Source organism: Choloepus didactylus, chromosome 18, assembly GCF_015220235.1.
Source record: "Choloepus didactylus isolate mChoDid1 chromosome 18, mChoDid1.pri, whole genome shotgun sequence".
NCBI lineage: Eukaryota > Metazoa > Chordata > Mammalia > Pilosa > Megalonychidae > Choloepus > Choloepus didactylus.
The window spans coordinates 50,906,542-50,926,827 of NC_051324.1; the positions used below are offsets into that span (position 1 = coordinate 50,906,542).

Genomic DNA, 20,286 nt, shown 5'->3' on the forward strand with positions numbered 1-20,286 from the left:
ACATATCAAATCTTTGGGATGCTGTAAAATTGGTGCTTTAACTAAATGCATAACTTTAAATGCTTAGATAAGATTAAAATCTCAAAACTAATTAAGTGCTCCTCTTAATGAGTTAGAAAAATAAAAGTACAATTAACCAAAAAAAACAATAAATTAATTAAGGTGTAAATTAATGAAATAATTAACAAAGATACAGCAGCGAACACCAGCAAATTCAAAATTTGTTTTCATTTTTTTAACTAAAATTTTATATTCCACTGTCAGAAGTGATCAAGAAAAAGGGAGAAGACAAAGATAAATAATATTATGGATGAAAATGAGGGCACATCGATGATGAAGCATACTATGTTCATAAATCAAAGCTGGAAAAAATTGTCCACATGGGACAGATAAAATTGTATTCCAACCACATGTAATGTACAAAAAGCAAATCTAGCAATACTAATGACCTAAAATTAGAAAATCTTAAAACTCTTACTAGATAAGTTCTGTGAATGACTTGATCTTTGAGGTAGGGAGATATCCCTTGACAAGGACAAAACAGTGGACTAAAGAGAAAAAACCTGGGAAAACATGTGGGCTTCACCTCATGTGTCCCTTGTTCAAGGATCGTAGCCCAAAGTTGATTGCTGTCCTGCAAATTGTTGTTTTATATATTTCCCCCAGTATTCATTATTGTTTACAGCAGCAGGGTAAATTCTATACTACCTTCACATTACAGGTAGAATCAGAAGCCTCCCCAAACCTGCTTTAACTCATCACCATGACTCATCATCATCACCCTCTCTTCAAAGGTGCTTCCCAATGTAAGTCTCACCAAAGGAAAGCACATGCAGACTGACACCTGTGACATCTCAACAGGCTTAACAGTGCTTCATGACTGCATAGATCATTTCAGGAAAATAATCTTTTTTTAAATGTATCAATTAGGAAAACAAACAAATCAATTACCTTGAGAAAATTCTTAACACTGAGGAATAACTTCCTCCTTGGGCCATTTCCCCATGGACCATGGAAAACAACATAAACAACAAGGAAAAGTTCTGCTCATTGGTCCACACATTGGGGACCCAGTGTATAAAAGCCCCGGAAGAGAAGGACTTCTCAGAATCTGGGAAACTCACCTTTGAACAGGAACCCGCCCTCCACACCTGACACCATGAGCTACTGCTGCTCCCCTTGCTGCCAGCCAACTTGCTGCAGAACCACCTGCTGCAGGACCACCTGCTGCCAGCCCACCTGCTGTGGGTCTCCAGCTGCTGCCAGCCTTGCTGCCTGTCCATCCTGCTGTGGGCTCCAGCTGCTGCCAGCCTTGCTGCCGCCCAGTTTGTTGTCAGACCACCTGTTGTAGGACCACCTGCTGCCAGCCCAACTGCTGTGGGCTCCAGCTGCTGCCAGCCTTGCTGCCCGTCCATCCTGCTGTAGCTCCAGCTGGCTGCCAGCCTTGCTGCTGCCCCAGTTGCTGCTACACAACCTGCTGCCGGCCAGCCTTGCAGTGGCCCCGTGTACTGCTCAAGAACCTGCTACCAACCAACGTGCTGCTGTGTGCCCGGTTGCCTAGCCAAATAGCTTGTGGAACCAGCTGCTGCCAGCCTTGCTGCCGCCCAAGCTGTTGTTAGACCACCTGCTGTAGGACCACCTGCTGCCAACCCCAGCTGCTGCAGCAGCCCTTGCTGGGTGCCCAGCTGCTGCTGTCCTTCCTACTGTTGATCCTCTTCTGAAGACCCACCACCTGCCACATTCCCACTTCCCACCTGGTCCTTCAATAGAGTCACTTCCCAGATTTCATTCACCACCATCCAGTTTTCTTAGTCATCTTGTAAAATGTCTTGGAATCTTTTTGATGAGGTGCAGCCTACTTTTTTCTGATTTTCTTCTCTTTTCTGGTTGATCAGTATTCGAGCTCTTTGCTCTGATTTATGTGTTCTTGACCTTGAGTCATGTTCTCAGACGTGGAAATTTAATCTTGCCCCTTTCTCTCTAAAAAAAACCTAAAAAATACACAAAACAGTAACCTTATGGCTCTTTTCTTCAAACTCTCCATCAAGGGTAAATAATAAATATTTCTAAATGTTCTCATTGTTCCTGTGGTCTGCTTTTCCATTTTATGTTCACTTTGAATTGTCTTCCTAATTACAGGACATCTTCCCTGTTTATTTCTTAATAAAATCTTTACTACTTTGCATCTTTCCCCACATTTTATTTTTTTTTTCCTGCAGCATTGCCTTTATAAGAGCTGACATAATTCAAAACCACATTTCACCTCTATCCTCCATTCCTAGTCTCACAATAACCTACCAAGGTTGTCAGAGCCAAGAGTGTCTTTTGCAATAATCTTTGTATATATGAGAAAATTAATTGCTTAATGTCCACAGGTCCAGTATCTGGGTCTTCTTAGTCTAACTCGGGGGTGCTGTCCATTTAATTCTTACTGCAAGTGGAAACAACACTGATATCTGTACACCTGGAGGATGTGCACATTGCCTGTCTCTGGCTTCTCTAGCAGTGGAAATCTTGACACTTTCACACATCGGGCACTTTTCTGTGCATACAGGAAAGGAACATGAGAACAAGAAATGAGGAGAAAACTGGGCCCCACCAGAATCTATGACAGGTTATAATGGTGATAGTAAAGGAGGGGGAAGCTGGAAGAACCTGAGCAATAAAGAGCACACTCAAGCATTTGGACTTTTGAGGGTTGGTGCTGCCTCTAGGAGGAAGAGCAGGTTGGCAGGACCAGGGTGGCCCTGGGTCAAGTTAATAAAGGTGAGAAGTGTCATCCTCTTGACCTTCATCTCCAGTTCTCTGCAGAGCCTGCCAAGGTCTCTAACTTACTACCCACCAGCACTCCAGGTGCTTCATAGCAAAGGACGACCTTGAAATGATTCATTAATACTTACTGAGCACCTAGAAAGGGAGATCTTATCGTACCCATCGTAAAGCAGATTAAATGGATCTCATGGAGGTAAACCAACACGTACCAACTTGCACAGCTGCACAGCTTGTAAGCAGCTTGACTGTCTTCTAAAAACCAGTCTGTTTCTCCTGCACTGTTTTATTTGTGATGTCATCAGAAGACACAGAGACACCTCTATGGCCAACAAGTTTTGCACATGAAAGCAAATAACTTGGATGTTTTCCCATTTGGGCTCATTTTCCTGTCAATTATCAGAGTTTGGGGACAAATAATGAAAACTAAGAGGTTTATATTTGTAAATTAAAAAGACCCTTTTCTTTCAATAACTAGGTACTGTGCCCCTACTGTGGACCAGTTACTGTGTTCATGTGGGGGATACAGAAATAAACAAGATGCCCAAGATCCTGGCCCTTATTAGGTTTGCTGGGGAAAAGCATGAAAAGAAACTCTACTCCCCTGGGAGTGGGGACCATAAACCAGGTTTCAGTTTCCAGTATGACATCGTAGAGAGGAAAAAAAAAAAAATAAGAGAAATAACTTCCTGATTAACTCCATGGATGCAATTTCTATGTACAACAGTTAGGATAAATGAACAGATGGAAGCTAAAATTTTATAAAATAAATCGACTATAAAAAGGGCTTGAATATATTAAGAAATTTTCCCAAGGATTCCTGCCAATGAGCGGCAGAACAGGGAGGTGAATATGCAACAACTTGGATTCTGATTTCCAAGCCCCAGAGATATATGCTTTGGCTCTTATGTCCTCAAAGGGGAAGAAATAAATGAAAGCAGAAAGAGACCAATAGATGGGCTATGATTGGAAGTCACATCACTGGGGGCATCTATGCATCAACTAAAACCACTTGGCAGATTGCATTCAGCTTCTGTGAGTCAGTCATAACCAGGATGTCCTTACCTACAGTATCTTCCATTCCTAATTACCCCCAACTCCACTTAAGATATACACATTCATTTTTTACAAATCCTCCACCACATGTAGAGTAAATTTTTGCCAGTCATGAAGCCATTCTTTTCTTAAAGGTGACCATACCTAAATTTTCTCTTTTCATGCCATTTCTAAGTTCCACATTCCAAGGGCAATCTTATCTCTCTTGTTTTCAGTTTCTGTGGCACTTTCATAGTCCCAAATTTGATATATCAGAGTATCAGTGTAAATTTTCATTGAATTCATTGATAACATAACATTTAAGAATGAATTATGATACCACATGTGATAAAAGTCTAATTATATTTTTAAGCCACCAAGGATTTGTTCCCCAATCTCATACTTTCAAAGACTAACTGTAAAACTCAGTGGGGTAGATCTGTCTTTAGAAAGTTGCATTGGACCTCAAGTTTTATATGTTTGTTTATTGGAGATAATCTGATTATATCACTTTGTAATGTGTGATCCACTACTCACAATTTTTCCATGTTCCCTTCAGTGAGCTGTGCTCATGCTACTAGAAATGAAATAGTTTCCTCTGTCTATGGTTTGAATTGAGTAATAAAGACAATTCCACATTTAGGAGCTCTGGAAAAAATATAATATTGTTATAGAAATTAACAAGTATTAATTTCAGAAAATTGATCTGGACTTTGTTGCCTCTGTTCGAAGTAGAAAACAAAAACTCAGAAATTTGGCAACCAGCTTTTCCATGGGATTCCCGCCGAAGCACATGCATCAGAAGGTAAGCCTTGGGCTGCTCTAGTGCACCTGTGTAAAAGAAAACAGTTGCCCTTGAGCCCACACTCTACAACAGCACTGCTAGTTCATTCTATGGGGCACAATAGCACCTTCAGAAACATCAATACCAACAGTAACATCAAAGTCAAACTGAGTCATGGGAGAATGGGGAATGTTGCCATAGTTACAGTTAACTCATCTAGAGAACATGAAAGAAAAGGGTAAGAACAGGAGGATAAATTAAATGATTCTCATGTACGTGGAAAAGTAAACAAATTTTACCACTAGTATGAAAGACAAGGAGATATTTAGTTTCACAAGTTCTGATATGATATAACTTATCAAGATGCACGTGTGGACTAATTGCACCAAATTCTAATATCTTCTTACCCTCAACTCTGGAGGTGCAAAATACTCAGGGGTACCCAGCCTGAGAGCCTCCACTCTGGAACTTAATGAAGGCTTGAGAGGTAAAACCTAACAAGTACCTCATGATGCATCACAGAGACTATGCAGACTTGTTCACATGGGTGTTAGGTTTCTCACATGAAGGAATGATTCATAGACTCTGACAACTTATCTTCATGGTTCTAGTGGAGGTAACCATATTCTGGACTCTACCTCAAAACCCCATCAAATTTCCTGTTTAAAAAAAAATACCAGATCCTTTAAATTCTTTCTTCCTCTTATGGAAATGATTTTTAATATAAGCCAAGTAAGTTCCCTAAAATTTAGAAGGGAAGTTATTAGCAAATGAAACAATAAGGCATTGAAAATAATCACGCTTGTATTTGGTATAAACTTGTAGAAAAATTAAATCCACAATAGATGGGGAAATCATAGAAGAAATATGGCCATAGAAGAAATATGGCCAAGAAGAAAGTACTGACTTAGATGACATATCAATGTGGAATATAAGAAATGAACAGAACTGATTGATAATGAGAAGAATAAATATCAAAATTCATGGGATAGAATCAGAGTATGTATTTCAAATAATATAAGCCAATCAAATACAGCATCATACACACATGATCATAACCACATCTGATTATTTTCTAAAATGCATGGTTCATTTGTCGTTTGAACATTAACCAATTTTTTTCATCACGTTCACTTCAAATGAGTCTCATTAAGCAAAGAAAATGCATTTTATAAATTTCATCCCATTTTGATGATAAAAGATCTTAGGAAATCAGGAATAGAAAAAGCGACCTGATTCTGATTTTTTTAAAGGCTACCAAAAAGACAGCAAGCATCATACTAAAAAACGAAATGTTGAAAGTTATCCCTAATACTGAGAATAATACAAAGATGTCCACTGTACCATTCAGTTCAATGTTGTACTGGAGGTCCTAAGAGTGGATGTGGTGCCTTGGAGTTATGTGCCCCAGAAAAACGTCCTAACCTTAACCCATGCCTGTGGATGGATGTGAACCTATTGTAAACAGGACTTTCCAATGAGGTTCTTTTTAGTTAAGGTGTGGCCAGCTGAATCAGGATGGGTCTTATCCTATTACTGGACTTCTTACAGAGAAGGCCACAAAGAGAACTCCGTGGGGGAAGTAGGAGTCAGAAGACAAAGGAACCCAGGGAGGAAGGAGAAGACATGGCCCTGTGCATCGCCATGTAACAGAAAAGCCGAGGACCAGGGCCAGACCCAGAATGCCACCGTCTTTGGAAAGGAAGCATTCCATTGCTAAAGACCGATTTGGGAGATCTCCTAAGGTCAAAACCTTGAGGCAATAAGTTCCCATTGTTTAAGCCAACCCATTGTAAGGTATTCATTTTAGCAGACAGTAAACTAAAACTGTGGCTACAGCAAAAAAAAAATTATAGATAAAGAGTCTGCAACGAAAGGAATAAAACTAACGTAACTTGTAGATGATATGACTGCACAGGTTAAATTTCTGCAATAACCTATTGATAAACTAATAGAAAATATAAGGGAGTTTGAATAAAAATCAATTCATATAAATGAATTTTTTCACATCAGAAGCAAGTTAAGGTGGAATTTTAAATGATAGCATCTGTGATAAAATAAAAAATAAATTACCTTGGAAAAAATCTAATGAAAGATGGGACAGACTTCTAGAAGACAGTTTCAAACATCGTTTTGACAAAGCAATGCTTGCCTAGTACAACAGTAATGTTTATATATGTTCACCAAAGATCTGTAGAATAATGTTCTAGCAGCATGATTTTTAATATACCTGAACAGCAAACAACCCAAGTCTACCAACTATTGAGTGAACAAATAAATAGCGTTCTATTAAACCAGTGGAAAATTATAAAGAAAAGATGATGAATAAATTGTAATGACTACAAAGATGAATCTCACAATGATGACATAGTTAGAAAGAAGACAATTCTATATTAGTTTGCTTTAAACAACTTCAAAAATAGGCAAAACTTGGCTATAGGATTGCAAGTTCACAGAGAGATTAATTTGGGAGTGAGAGAAGTGGTATAATTTGAAGGGTTTGGGGTTAAATTCTGTTCCTTAACCTGGCCATAGTGACATGGGTGTGTTATCTTTGGGATAATCGAAGTTTAAAATAAGTTAGAGCTCAAAGATACCTCAGGTATACGATCTAATCTAATTCCCTCATGACAAAAGAAGTGTAGGTTGTGGGTGCAGGTGTTTCACCCGAGGTTACTGAGTGGCAGGACACAGGTTAGGACCAGAATGGAAACTCATCTGGTTTGCAAGAAACTGTCACAGTTTTATCACTGAAGCCCCACATCGTGGGGAAACCCACAGCCTTGGCAAAACTAGCATGGTTAGAACCCCAGATGTAAACTGATAAATACTCTCTGAATCCCAGTGTAGAATCCTTCTACTTCTATCCACCTGTTTTGCTTCTGCTTTGCCATGTGGAAGCCAGAATGCCAAGCATCATCTACCCAAATATCTTTGACAGAATTAGGATACATCCCAGGCAGAGTGGGTTGCTACAGAGAAAACAGATGACCTTTATAGCCCTGAAGCAGATTTTTGTGGGTGAACAGATACAGACCCAGGCAGGGATCCATTTGTCACTAGGAACATATCAGCACGTTCTGGGAACAGGTGCCTCCCCAAGGGCACTTGCAAATCTAAGTACAGCCAAAGGAACTAAGGGACCATAGCTAGGACCCTGCCCAGGCCAGTAGAACTGTCACATGACAGAGGACAATTGCCCGGGAAAGATGCTGTTGGTGTGACCACTTTTCCTATAACTGAAAAAAGTTTCTATAAATGCATCAATTAAGAAAATGATTAAACACTTATTTTCAGAAGATTCATAACACTTTGAGGGAAACTTCCTCCTTCACAATTCTATGGAGAACAATGTCAACAACACAGAAAAGACCTCCTTATTGGTCGAAGTATTGGGGCCCAGTGTATAAAAGATGAAGAGCTTAAGGAGTCATCAGATTCTGGGAAATACCTCTGAACAGGAGCCCCCCACTCCACACCTGACACCATGACCCATTCCTGCTGCTCTCCCTGCTGCCAGCCCACCTGCTGTGAGTCCAGTTCTTACAGGTCTGGCTGCTGCTCCCCTTGCTGCCAGCCAACTTGCTGTCAGACCACCTGTTGTAGGACCACCTGCTGCCAGCCCACCTGCTGTGGGTCCAGCTGCTGCCAGCCTTGCTGCCATCCATCCTGCTGTGGCTCCAGCTGCTGCCAGCCTTGCTGCCATCCATCCTGCTGTGGCTCCAGCTGCTGCCAGCCGTGCTGCCGCCCCAGTTGCTGCTACACAACCTGCTGCCGGCCAGCTTGCAGTGGCCCCGTGTACTGCTCGAGAACCTGCTACCAACCAACGTGCTGCTGCGTGCCCGGTTGCCTAGCCAATATCTGTGGAACCAGCTGCTGCCAGCCTTGCTGCCACAACACCTGCTGTGGGTCCAGCTGCTGCCAGCCTTGCTGCCACCCAGTCTGTTGTCAGACCACCTGCTGTAGGACCACCTGCTGCCGCCCCAGCTGCTGCTGCAGCCCTTGCTGTCTTTCCAGCTGCTGCCGCCCTTCCTGGTGCTGATCAACTTGCCAAAGAACCACCATCTGCACAGACAAACCTCCCATCAACTGACTTGCTCTTCCTGGGACAAAATCACCCCTAGACAGTGCTGACAACCACCATGCTCTCAACACAGTTGAGTTATTCATCTGCTTATTTAATAGCGTGTGAATCAGTTTGATGGAGTGTGACTACTTCACCCTCATTCTTTTCTTCCATAAATCTTCTGGATCTTTTGCTAGGTTCTTATATTCATGATGTAATATCCTCAGCTTTGACTCTGAAGTCAAGAAATTCACCTGTTCCCTCTAAATAACTTAAGAAAACAAATTCCAATAATTTTTCATAGGTTTTATAATCTATTTATAGTCTTTAATCACATTTTATTTTCAGTATACCCATAACTCTTGAATCCTGCTCTCTTCTTTTCATGATCACTTTCAATTGCCTACATTGATACAAGAAGTCTTGCCTATATGTTTCTAAATAAATGTGGACCATTATTAATCTATATTGTGTTTTTTGTTGTTGCTGTACAGCCTTTTATACATGTATTGCTTACCATAGGCATTATCTATTCTCTGCCCCAATAAACCACCCAGTAAATATTACATCTCCATTCATATTATAAAACTGACATGTGTAAAGTCATGAATGTAATAATACACACACAGATTCGGGAGCGGGTCTTCTGGTTCTGGTCGAGATCTTTCACACTTTCATCTCAAAATAAGTAGAGTGATACTTGTAGTCCTGAACAAAAGATGCAACATACACATATATTACGGTAAAGCCTGATACTGGCGTGGGAGTAATTGAAGTGTTAGAGACCTTGACACTTCCTTGAGAGTAACAGAAACAATGTCCGATTAGCTAACAGTGCATATGTGAGGAAAACACACCAGCATCCAAAAATATGCATCTGGAAGGCTTTTTAGAGGCTGCCAGATGTCTGAACTTGCTACTTCTGATTCTTAGTGAGTTATGGGGGGAATAAGATGAAGAATTAAAATGCTCTGGGTTACCTACTACTCACTAGGTATTGGGCTTGATGCTCTATACAGATTATCTCAAATTCCTGAAGAAGCATGCAAGGTAGGTATTAATGTTCCCATTTTAGAGATGAGGAAATCAAGGCTAAGAGTGTTAAAGTAATGTCATAGTATGATTTCTCCCATGTGCAATGCTGAGAAAAAGATTCAAAGGAAAGTCATTTATTAGGAAAGTATAAATTACACTGATATATGGAGTTGGGGTAGTGGTACAGAGAAAGTTGCACCAGTAAGCTACCCATCACAGTGGGTAACTGAAGTTTCAAACTCAGTAGAATTTATCAGATGACATAAAACACACACTCTAGAATTATTCCACTTGAGGAATGAGAGAACTGGGGTCTTTAGAAGTCAACTACCCAAATTATGGGTTAAGCATTTTTCTCAGCATGACATGAAAGGGCATGTGATTTTCTGAACTAACTTAAAAAGAGCTGTTAGGAACAGAGGTGCAGGTATTAGAATATGGAAGTCAATCTGAATATACTAGGGGGAAAGATACCTGTGTGGGTGCTCAAAACAAAACGTGCAGACCATACATTACTGAGCACAGAGCCAATCACACCCCACTCCAGCATGTCTTTCCTGCTCAAGGGGTGTACAGCCACAATTACTATTGAAGAAAAAAAAAGAATAAATGCAGGAGGAGGAGGAGAAGGAGCAGAAAAGAAGGAGGAGGATGGGAAGAAGGAAGGGGGAAGGGAGGGCGAGAGAGAGAGAGAACGAAAAAGGTGGAAGGAAGGAAGGAAAAAGGAAGGAAGTATGGCAAAAGATACAGTGAAAAAAGCTATAGTTATTGCTGCTGCAATAAAGTGTAACTGATATTCATAACCCTCCTTCTCTACCACAAGTTTTAATTAAAGGTGCCCTTATCTACAGGCATCTTCCATTCCTGAGACTTCGTGAGGTCACTAAGCATCTCTGTCTTCCCAAGTCTCTAACTTGATTGATCACTCGCTACATTGCTATCATTCCCTGAATATCACAAGCATTCAAAGGCATAACGTTTTTTAAAGAAAAATTCAGGGTGCCATGAAATTATGCTATCCATTCACTTGGGGATAAAAGGAAGCTGTCTTCCAAAAGGCTTTCCAAATTGATTTTTATTACCTTGAACAACATACCAGGGTCTGAACTTAATCCTTGCAGACTCAGAAATCCGATCTTATTTACATACAATAGGCGAACTCTTTCCTGGGCACAAAAATTTTATGAAAGTCCCAAAAATTAGTATGTCGATTTATTAATTAAAACTAAAACTGTAATAATTAAAGTTGAAAAATGGCTGGTCATCTTGACCAGTCATCATATCTATGCAGGTATACTTAAAGAGAAATCAAATAAGTATCAGAAACTTTTTTTTTGAGCAAGGAATGAAAGTGGTATGCATCAAGGATGGAATGTTTAGTGGTATCTCATGGATCCATGTCAAAACACATGCTCTGAAGGAAATGCGAATCAAAACCACAATGAGATATCATTTCACACCTACTAGAATGGCTTCTATTAAACCAACAGAAAACTATAAGTGTTGGAGAGGATGTGGAGAAAAAGGAACACTTATTCAATGCTGGTGGGAATGTAAAATGGTACAGCTGCTGTGGAAGACAGTTTGGCGAACATTCCTCAGGAAGCTAAGTGTAGAACTGCCATATGATCTGGCAATCCCACTACTAGGTATATACACAGAAGAACTGAAAGCAGGGAAGCGAACAGACCTTTGCACACTGATGTTCATAGTGGCATTATTTACAATTGCCAAAAAGTGGAAGCAACCATGTGTCCATGAACTGATGAATGGATAAACAAAATGTGGTATATACATACATTGGAATATTATTGAGTTGTAAGAAGGAATGAAGTCCTGATGTCACATGGATGAACCTGGAGGGACATTATGTTGAATGAAATAAACCAGACACAAAAGGACAAAAAATATGGTATGATCTCACTATGAAATAAATATATGAAATATATATAATGAGCAAAGTCATAGAGTTAATATATAGAATATAGATTATGAGAAGATAGAATGAGGATAGAGAATATGGAACTGAAGCTTACCTTGCGCAGAATTTTTAAATAAGGTTGCTTGTATATATTTGGAAATGGATAGAGGTGACGGCAGCACATTATTGCACACATAAATGGCAGCCCCAAATCTTGTGCATGATTGCAGTTGAAAGGGGAAGTTTAGGGTCGTGTATATCACTAGAAGGAAAGCTAGAGGATGAAACAAGGGACTGTATAACATAGCCAAGCCTACTGTGGATGATGAAGGTGGTTAATAATACAAATACAGGAATGTCTTCCATGAATTAGAACAAATGTATGCCACAATTACAAGGTGTTAATAATAGGTTGGTATATAGGGAGAAAGGCACCTAATGCAAACTATGCACTACAGTTTACAATAATATATTAATTTCTTCCATCAATTGTAACAAAGGCACCACACCGAAGCTAAGTGTCAATAATAAGGGGCTATAAGGAGATTGGGGATTCTCTTTTTGGAGCTATGAAGATGTACTAATATTGTGATTGTTGTAATGAAAGTACAGCCCATGATTATACTGAGAGCCATTGATTGGACACTTTGGATGGGTTGGATAGTGTGTGAATAAAACTTTTTTGGAAAAAAAAAACCACATAGTGTGCCTAAGGATCTGGAAGACTCAAGGAGCAACGGCCCTCTCCCCTCTAGTGCACAGCTGGACAGGGTCAACATTTGCGTCTGTGCCTCTCATCACCCCAAACTACATCCAAGATTGACTACCCCCAGCTCCATTTCAGAAATATTCATTCATTTTTTACACAATCCTCAACCAGGCTAGAGTAAACTTTGCTAATCTTGAAGCTATTCTTTTATCTTTAAGTTGTGTTTGCATAAATTGGCTCTGATCTCTTCCATGTCATTTTAATTTTCTCATTCCAAAGGAAATCTTCTCTCACTTCTTTCTGGGTTCTATAGCACCTTCATAGGGTTCAAACTGTGACATATCCAAGGCGCTAGTGTAATCTATCATTGGGTTTTCTATGCCATGTCATTTAAGAGCCAATTATGATACTATACCTCATAGAGGCTAATTATGTTTTCAGGTAACTCAGGATTTTTCCCACCTCTTACTTCCAAAGTCTAATTGTAAAATTCAGTGAGGTATGTCTGTCTTTAGAAAATTGTCTTGGCTTTCATGTTTTATGTGTTTGTTTATTGGGTGATAATCTGGTATCATTAGATATGATGATCCACTAATTACATGTTCCCCCCAGTTTCCTTTCAGTGAGTGTCCTGATGCTTCTATGTCCTGAATAAGTTCCTCTTTCTATGATGTGAGTTGAGTGATAAAGACAATTCCTAATTTATCTTCTTGGAGAAATATAATATTTTTATAAAAATGAGCGTCTTCATTTGCAAAAATTAGCCCAGACTCTGTGGCCTCTGTTCAAAGTAGATAACAAAACTCAGCAATTTGTTTCCAGGTTTTCCCATGGAATTCCCCCAAGGCACATGCATCAGAAGGTAAGCCTTGGGCTACTCTAGCGCACCTGTGTAAAAGAGAACAGGTGCCCCCTGAGCCCACACTTGCAATAGCACTGCTTGATCATTTTATGGGACATGAAAGGGCCTTCAGAAACATCAATACAGGCAGTAACATCAAAGTCAAACTGAGTCACAGGAGAATGGGGAATCTCGCCATATGCACAGCTAACTCACTTAGAGAACATGAAAGAAGAGCCTAAGAACAAGAGAAGAAATTAAATGATTCCCACTTAGGTGAAAAAGTATAGAAATTTTACCACTATTTTGAAAGACAAGTGAGATTGTAGATACTTAGTCTTATGAATTCTGATAATAAGTAACTTTTCAGAGATATATGTGGACTAATTGCAACACATTTCAATATCTCCTTAAGCTCAATTCTGGAGGTGAGAAATATTCAGGGGTACCCAGCCTAAGAGCCTCCACTCCGTACCTTGCATGAGAGATTGAGAGTTAAAATCTGATGAGTTTCTCATGATGCATCACAGAGAGTATGCAGAATCATGTGCGTGGATGTCATGCTTTTCAATGAAGGAATGATTCATTCGCTCTGATCCTTTATCCTCATGGCTGTGACAGAGGTAGTCATATCCTTGATTCTATCTCGAAACCCATCGAAATTCTTGGTTACAAAAATTCATCGTTGTTTTAAATGCTCTTTTCCTTTTTTGAAATTGATTTTAAAATAAACCAAATAAGAATACTAAAATAGAGCAGGGAAGTTATTAGCAAACGAAACAATAAAACATGGAAAAGAATCAAGCTCACTATTTTGTATAAACATGTAGTAAAATTAAATCCACAATAGATGGGGAAATCATCAAGGAAATACAACCAAACAACAAAGCACTGACTTAGATGACAAAACAATGAGGAATGTAAAAAGTGAACAAATAAATAGAACTGAATGATAATGACTACATTGAATATCAAAACTCATGGGATAGAGTCAGAGCATACATTTTAAATAATGTAAGCCAATCAGATCCTGCATCACTTATATGTGATCATAACCACCTTTGGCTTTTTTCTGAAATGCAAGGTTTGAACATTCATCAAATTTTTTTATCACATTTACTGCAAAAAGTAGAATAATCATGAGATTGTCTTAATAGGCAAACAGAAGCATTTTATAAATTCCATCATATTTTAAAATAAAAGATCACAGCAAGTTAGGAATAGTAAAAGCCCCCTTATTTATTTTTATTTTTAAAAAGGCAACATACAAAAGAGGCAGCAAACATTGTAGTGAAATGTGAAATGTTGAAAGTCATCCCTAATACTGAGACTAACACAAAGATGTCCACTATACCGTTCAGTTCAACATTGTACTGGAGGTCCTGAGAGTGGATGTGGTGGCTGGGATTTATGTATCCCAGAAAAACATCTTCACCTTAAACCACGCCTGTGGGTGTGAACCCATTGTAAATAGTATCTTTTGATGAGATTATTTTTAGTTAAGCTGTGGCCAACTGAATCAGATGGGTCTTTTTTTTTTTTTTACTTAACACCTTACAGAGAAGGCCACAGAGAGAAATCCATGGGAGAAGTAAGAGTCAGAAGGCAAAGGAACGCAGGGGAGTAAGGAGAAGACATGGTCCTGTGCATTGCCATGTGACAGAAATGCCAAGGAGAAAGGATCACCAGCAGCCAGACCCAGAATGCCACAGTCTTTGGGGAGAAATCATTGCCTTGCTGACATCTGATTTTGCATTTCTCCTAGGGTCAAAACCATGAGCCATGAGCCATGAGCCATTGTTTAAGCCATGGGTTTTAGCAGCCAGGAAACTAAAACTTTGGTCAAGGGCAAGCAGAAGATTAAAAGAGAAAGAGACTGCTATGAAATGAATGGAACTATCATAACTTGCAGATATCACTGTGCATTCCAAAATAATTTATTGAGAAACTATTGAAAATACTGAGATTGAAAATAAAATCCATATAAATAAGAAATTTTTTTGCACACATCAGAAAATCCGTTTTTAAAATGATAGCACCTGGTGCCGAGAGGTGGGGCAAGATGGCAGACTGGTGAGCTGTATGTTTTAGTTACTCCTCCAGGAAACTAGGTATAAAGCCAAGAACTGCGTGGACTGGACACCACAGAGCAATCTGACTTTGGGCATACTTCATACAACACTCATGAAAACGTGGAACTGCTGAGATCAGCGAAATCTGTAAGTTTTTGCGGCCAGGGGACCCGCGCCCCTCCCTGCCAGGCTCAGTCCCGGGGGAGGAGGGGCTGTCAGCTCCGGGAAGGAGAAGGGAGAACTGCAGTGGCTGCCCTTATCGGAAACTCATTCTACTGATTCAAACTCCAACCATAGATAGACTGAGACCAGACACCAGAGAATCTGAGAGCAGCCAGCCCAGCAGAGAGAAGATAGGCATAGAAGAAAAAAAAAACACGAAAAACTCCAAAATAAAAGCGGAGGATTTTTGGAGTTCTGGTGAACATAGAAAGGGGAAGGGCCCTGAGGTGCATATGCAAATCCTGAAGAAAAGCTGATGTCTCTGCCCTGTGGACCTTTCCTTAATGGCCCTGGTTGCTTTGTCTCTTAGCATTTCAATAACCCATTAGATCTCTGAGGAGGGCCCGTTTTTTTTTTGTTGTTTTGTTTTGTTTTGTTTTGTTTTGTTTAATCCTTTTTTCTTTTTCTAAAACAATTACTCTAAGGAGCCCAATACAGAAAGCTTCAAAGACTTGCTATTTGGGCAGGTCAAGTCAAGAGCAGAACTAGGAGAGCTCTGAGACAAAACGCAATAATCCAGTGGCTGAGAAAATTCACTAAACACCACAACTTCCCAAGAAAAGGGGGGTGTCCGCTCACAGCCATCATCCTGGTGGACAGGAAACACTCCTGCCCATCGCCAGCCCCATAGCCCATAACTGCCCCAGACAACCCAGTGTGATGGAAGTGCTTCAAATAACAGGCACACACCACAAAACTGGGTGTGGACATTAGCCTTCCCTGCAACCTCAGCTGATTGTCCCAGAGTTGGGAAGGTAGAGCAGTGTGAATTAACAAAGCCCCATTCAGCCATCATTTGAGCAGACTGGGAGCCTCCCTACACAGCCCAGCAGCCCAGAACTGCCCTGGGGGGACGGCACTCACCTGTGACATAGCACAGTCATCCCTCAACAGAGGACCCGGGGTGAACGGCCTTGAAGAGGGGCCCACTTGCAAGTCTCAGGAGCCATACGCCAATACCAAGGACTTGTGGGTCAGTGGCAGAGACAAACTGTGGCAGGACTGAACTGAAGGATTAGACTATTGCAGCAGCTTTAAAACTCTAGGATCACCAGGGAGATTTGATTGTTAGAGCCACCCCCCCCTCCCTGACTGCCCAGAAACACGCCCCATATACAGGGCAGGCAACACCAACTACACACGCAAGCTTGGTACACCAATTGGACCCCACAAGACTCACTCCCCCACTCACCAAAAAGGCTAAGCAGGGGAGAACTGGCTTGTGGAGAACAGGTGGCTCGTGGACGCCACCTGCTGGTTAGTTAGAGAAAGTGTACTCCACGAAGCTGTAGATCTGATAAATTAGAGATAAGGACTTCAATTGGTCTACAAATCCTAAAAGAACCCTATCAAGTTCAGCAAATGCCACGAGGCCAAAAACAACAGAAAATTATAAAGCATATGAAAAAACCAGACGATATGGATAACCCAAGCCCAAGCACCCAAATCAAAAGACCAGAAGAGACACAGCACCTAGAGCAGCTACTCAAAGAACTAAAGATGAACAATGAGACCATAGTACGGGAGATAAAGGAAATCAAGAAGACCCTAGAAGAGCATAAAGAAGACATTGCAAGACTAAATAAAAAAATGGATGATCTTATGGAAATTAAAGAAACTGTTGACGAAATTAAAAAGATTCTGGACACTCATAGTACAAGACTAGAGGAAGTTGAACAACGAATCAGTGACCTCGAAGATGACAGAATGGAAAATGAAAGCATAAAAGAAAGAATGGGGAAAAAATTGAAAAAATCGAAATGGACCTCAGGGATATGATAGATGATATGAAACGTCCAAATATAAGACTCATTGGTGTCCCAGAAGGGGAAGAAAAGGGTAAAGGTCTAGGAAGAGTATTGAAAGAAATTGTTGGGGAAAACTTCCCAAATCTTCTAAACAACATAAATACACAAATCATAAATGCTCAGCGAACCCCAAATAGAATAAATCCAAATAAACCCACTCCGAGACATATACTGATCACACTATCAAACACAGAAGAGAAGGAGCAAGTTCTGAAAGCAGCAAGAGAAAAGCAATTCACCACATACAAAGGAAACAGCATAAGACTAAGTAGTGACTACTCATCAGCCACCATGGAGGCAAGAAGGCAGTGGCATGATATATTTCAAATTCTGAGTGAGAAAAACTTCCAGCCAAGAATACTTTATCCAGCAAAGCTCTCCTTCAAATTTGACGGAGAGTTTAAATTTTTCACAGACAAACAAATGCTGAGAGAATTTGCTAACAAGAGACCTGCCCTACTGGAGATACTCAAGGGAGCCCTACAGACAGAGAAACAAAGAAAGGACAGAGAGACTTGGAGAAAGGTTCAGTACTAAAGAGATTCGGTATGGGTACAATAAAGGATATTAATAGACAGAGGGGAAAAATATGACAAACATAAACCAAAGGATAAGATGGCTGATTCAAGAAATGCCTTCACGGTTATAACATTGAATGTAAATGGATTAAACTCCCCAATTAAAAGATATAGATTCGCAGAATGGATCCAAAAAAATGATCCATCAATATGTTGCATACAAGAGACTCATCTTAGACACAGGGACATAAAGAAACTGAAAGTGAAAGGATGGAAAAAAATATTTCATGCAAGCTACAGCCAAAAGAAAGCAGGTGTAGCAATATTAATCTCAGATGAAATAGACTTCAAATGCAGGGATGTTTTGAGAGACAAAGAAGGCCACTACGTACTAATAAAAGGGGCAATTCAGCAAGAAGAAATAACAATCGTAAATGTCTATGCACCCAACCAAGGTGCCACAAAATACATGAGAGAAACACTGGCAAAACTAAAGGAAGCAATTGATGTTTCCACAATAATTGTGGGAGACTTCAACACATCACTCTCTCCTATAGATAGATCAACCAGACAGAAGACCAATAAGGAAATTGAAAACCTAAACAATCTGATAAATGAATTAGATTTAACAGACATATACAGGACATTACATCCCAAATCACCAGGATACACATACTTTTCTAGTGCTCATGGAACTTTCTCCAGAATAGATCATATGCTGGGACATAAAACAAGCCTCAATAAATTTAAAAAGATTGAAATTATTCAAAGCACATTCTCTGACCACAATGGAATACATTTAGAAGTCAATAACCATCAGAGACTTAGAAAATTCACAAATACCTGGAGGTTAAACAACACACTCCTAAACAATCAGTGGGTTAAAGAAGAAATAGCAAGAGAAATTGCTAAATATATAGAGACGAATGAAAATGAGAACACAACATACCAAAACCTATGGGATGCAGCAAAAGCAGTGCTGAGGGGGAAATTTATAGCACTAAACGCATATATTAAAAAGGAAGAAAGAGCCAAAATCAAAGAACTAATGGATCAACTGAAGAAGCTAGAAAATGAACAGCAAACCAATCCTAAACCAAGTAGAAGAAAAGAAATAACAAGGATTAAAGCAGAAATAAATGACATAGAGAACAAAAAAACAACAGAGAGGATAAATATCACCAAAAGTTGGTTCTTTGAGAAGATCAACAAGATTGACAAGCCCCTAGCTAGACTGACAAAATCAAAAAGAGAGAAGACCCATATAAACAAAATAATGAATGAAAAAGGTGACATAACTGCAGATCCTGAAGAAATTAAAAAAATTATAAGAGGATACTATGAACAACTGTATGCCAACAAACTGGATAATGTAGAGGAAATGGACAATTTCCTGGAAACATATGAACAACCTAGACTGACCAGAGAAGAAATAGAAGACCTCAACCAACCCATCACAAGCAAAGACATCCAATCAGTCATCAAAAATCTTCCCACAAATAAATGCCCAGGGCCAGATGGCTTCACAGGGGAATTCTACCAAACTTTCCAGAAAGAACTGACACCAATCTTACTCAAACTCTTTCAAAACATTGAAGAAAATGGAACGCTACCTAACTCATTCTATGAAGCTAACATCAATCTAATACCAAAACCAGGCAAAGATGCTACAAAAAAGGAAAACTACCGGCCAATCTCCCTAATGAATATAGATGCAAAAATCCTCAACAAAATACTTGCAAATCGAATCCAAAGACACATTGAAAAAATCATACACCATGACCAAGTGGGGTTTATTCCAGGCATGCAAGGATGGTTCAACATAAGAAAATCAATCAATGTATTACAACACATTAACAAGTCAAAAGGGAAAAATCAATTGATCATCTCAATAGATGCTGAAAAAGCATTTGACAAAATCCAACATCCCTTTTTGATAAAAACACTTCAAAAGGTAGGAATTGAAGGAAACTTCCTCAACATGATAAAGAGCATATATGAAAAACCCACAGCCAGCATAGTACTCAATGGAGAGAGACTGAAAGCCTTCCCTCTAAGATCAGGAACAAGACAAGGATGCCCGCTGTCACCACTGTTATTCAACATTGTGCTGGAAGTGCTAGCCAGGGCAATCCAGCAAGACAAAGAAATAAAAGGCATCCAAATTGGAAAAGAAGAAGTAAAACTGTCATTGTTTGCAGATGATATGATCTTATATCTAGAAAACCCTGAGAAATCGACGATACAGCTACTAGAGCTAATAAACAAATTTAGCAAAGTAGCGGGATACAAGGTTAATGCACATAAGTCAGTAATGTTTCTATATGCTAGAAATGAACAAACTGAAGAGACACTCAAGAAAAAGATACCATTTTCAATAGCAACTAAAAAAATCAAGTACCTAGGAATCAACTTAACCAAAGATGTAAAAGACCTATACAAAGAAAACTACATAACTCTACTAAAAGAAATAGAATGGGACCTTAAAAGATGGAAAAATATTCCA

At 39.6% G+C, this 20,286-nt stretch overlaps 1 protein-coding gene across 1 annotated transcript; it reads left to right on the forward strand.

Moving 5' to 3' along the window:
* Nucleotides 1–8,075: 8,075 nt before the first annotated feature.
* LOC119513639 (keratin-associated protein 9-3-like) lies at nucleotides 8,076–8,630 on the forward strand. Its single transcript, XM_037809017.1, has one exon. The coding sequence runs from the start codon at nucleotides 8,076–8,078 to the stop codon at nucleotides 8,628–8,630; it is 555 nt and encodes a 184-aa protein (XP_037664945.1).
* The last annotated feature ends 11,656 nt before the right edge of the window (nucleotides 8,631–20,286 follow it).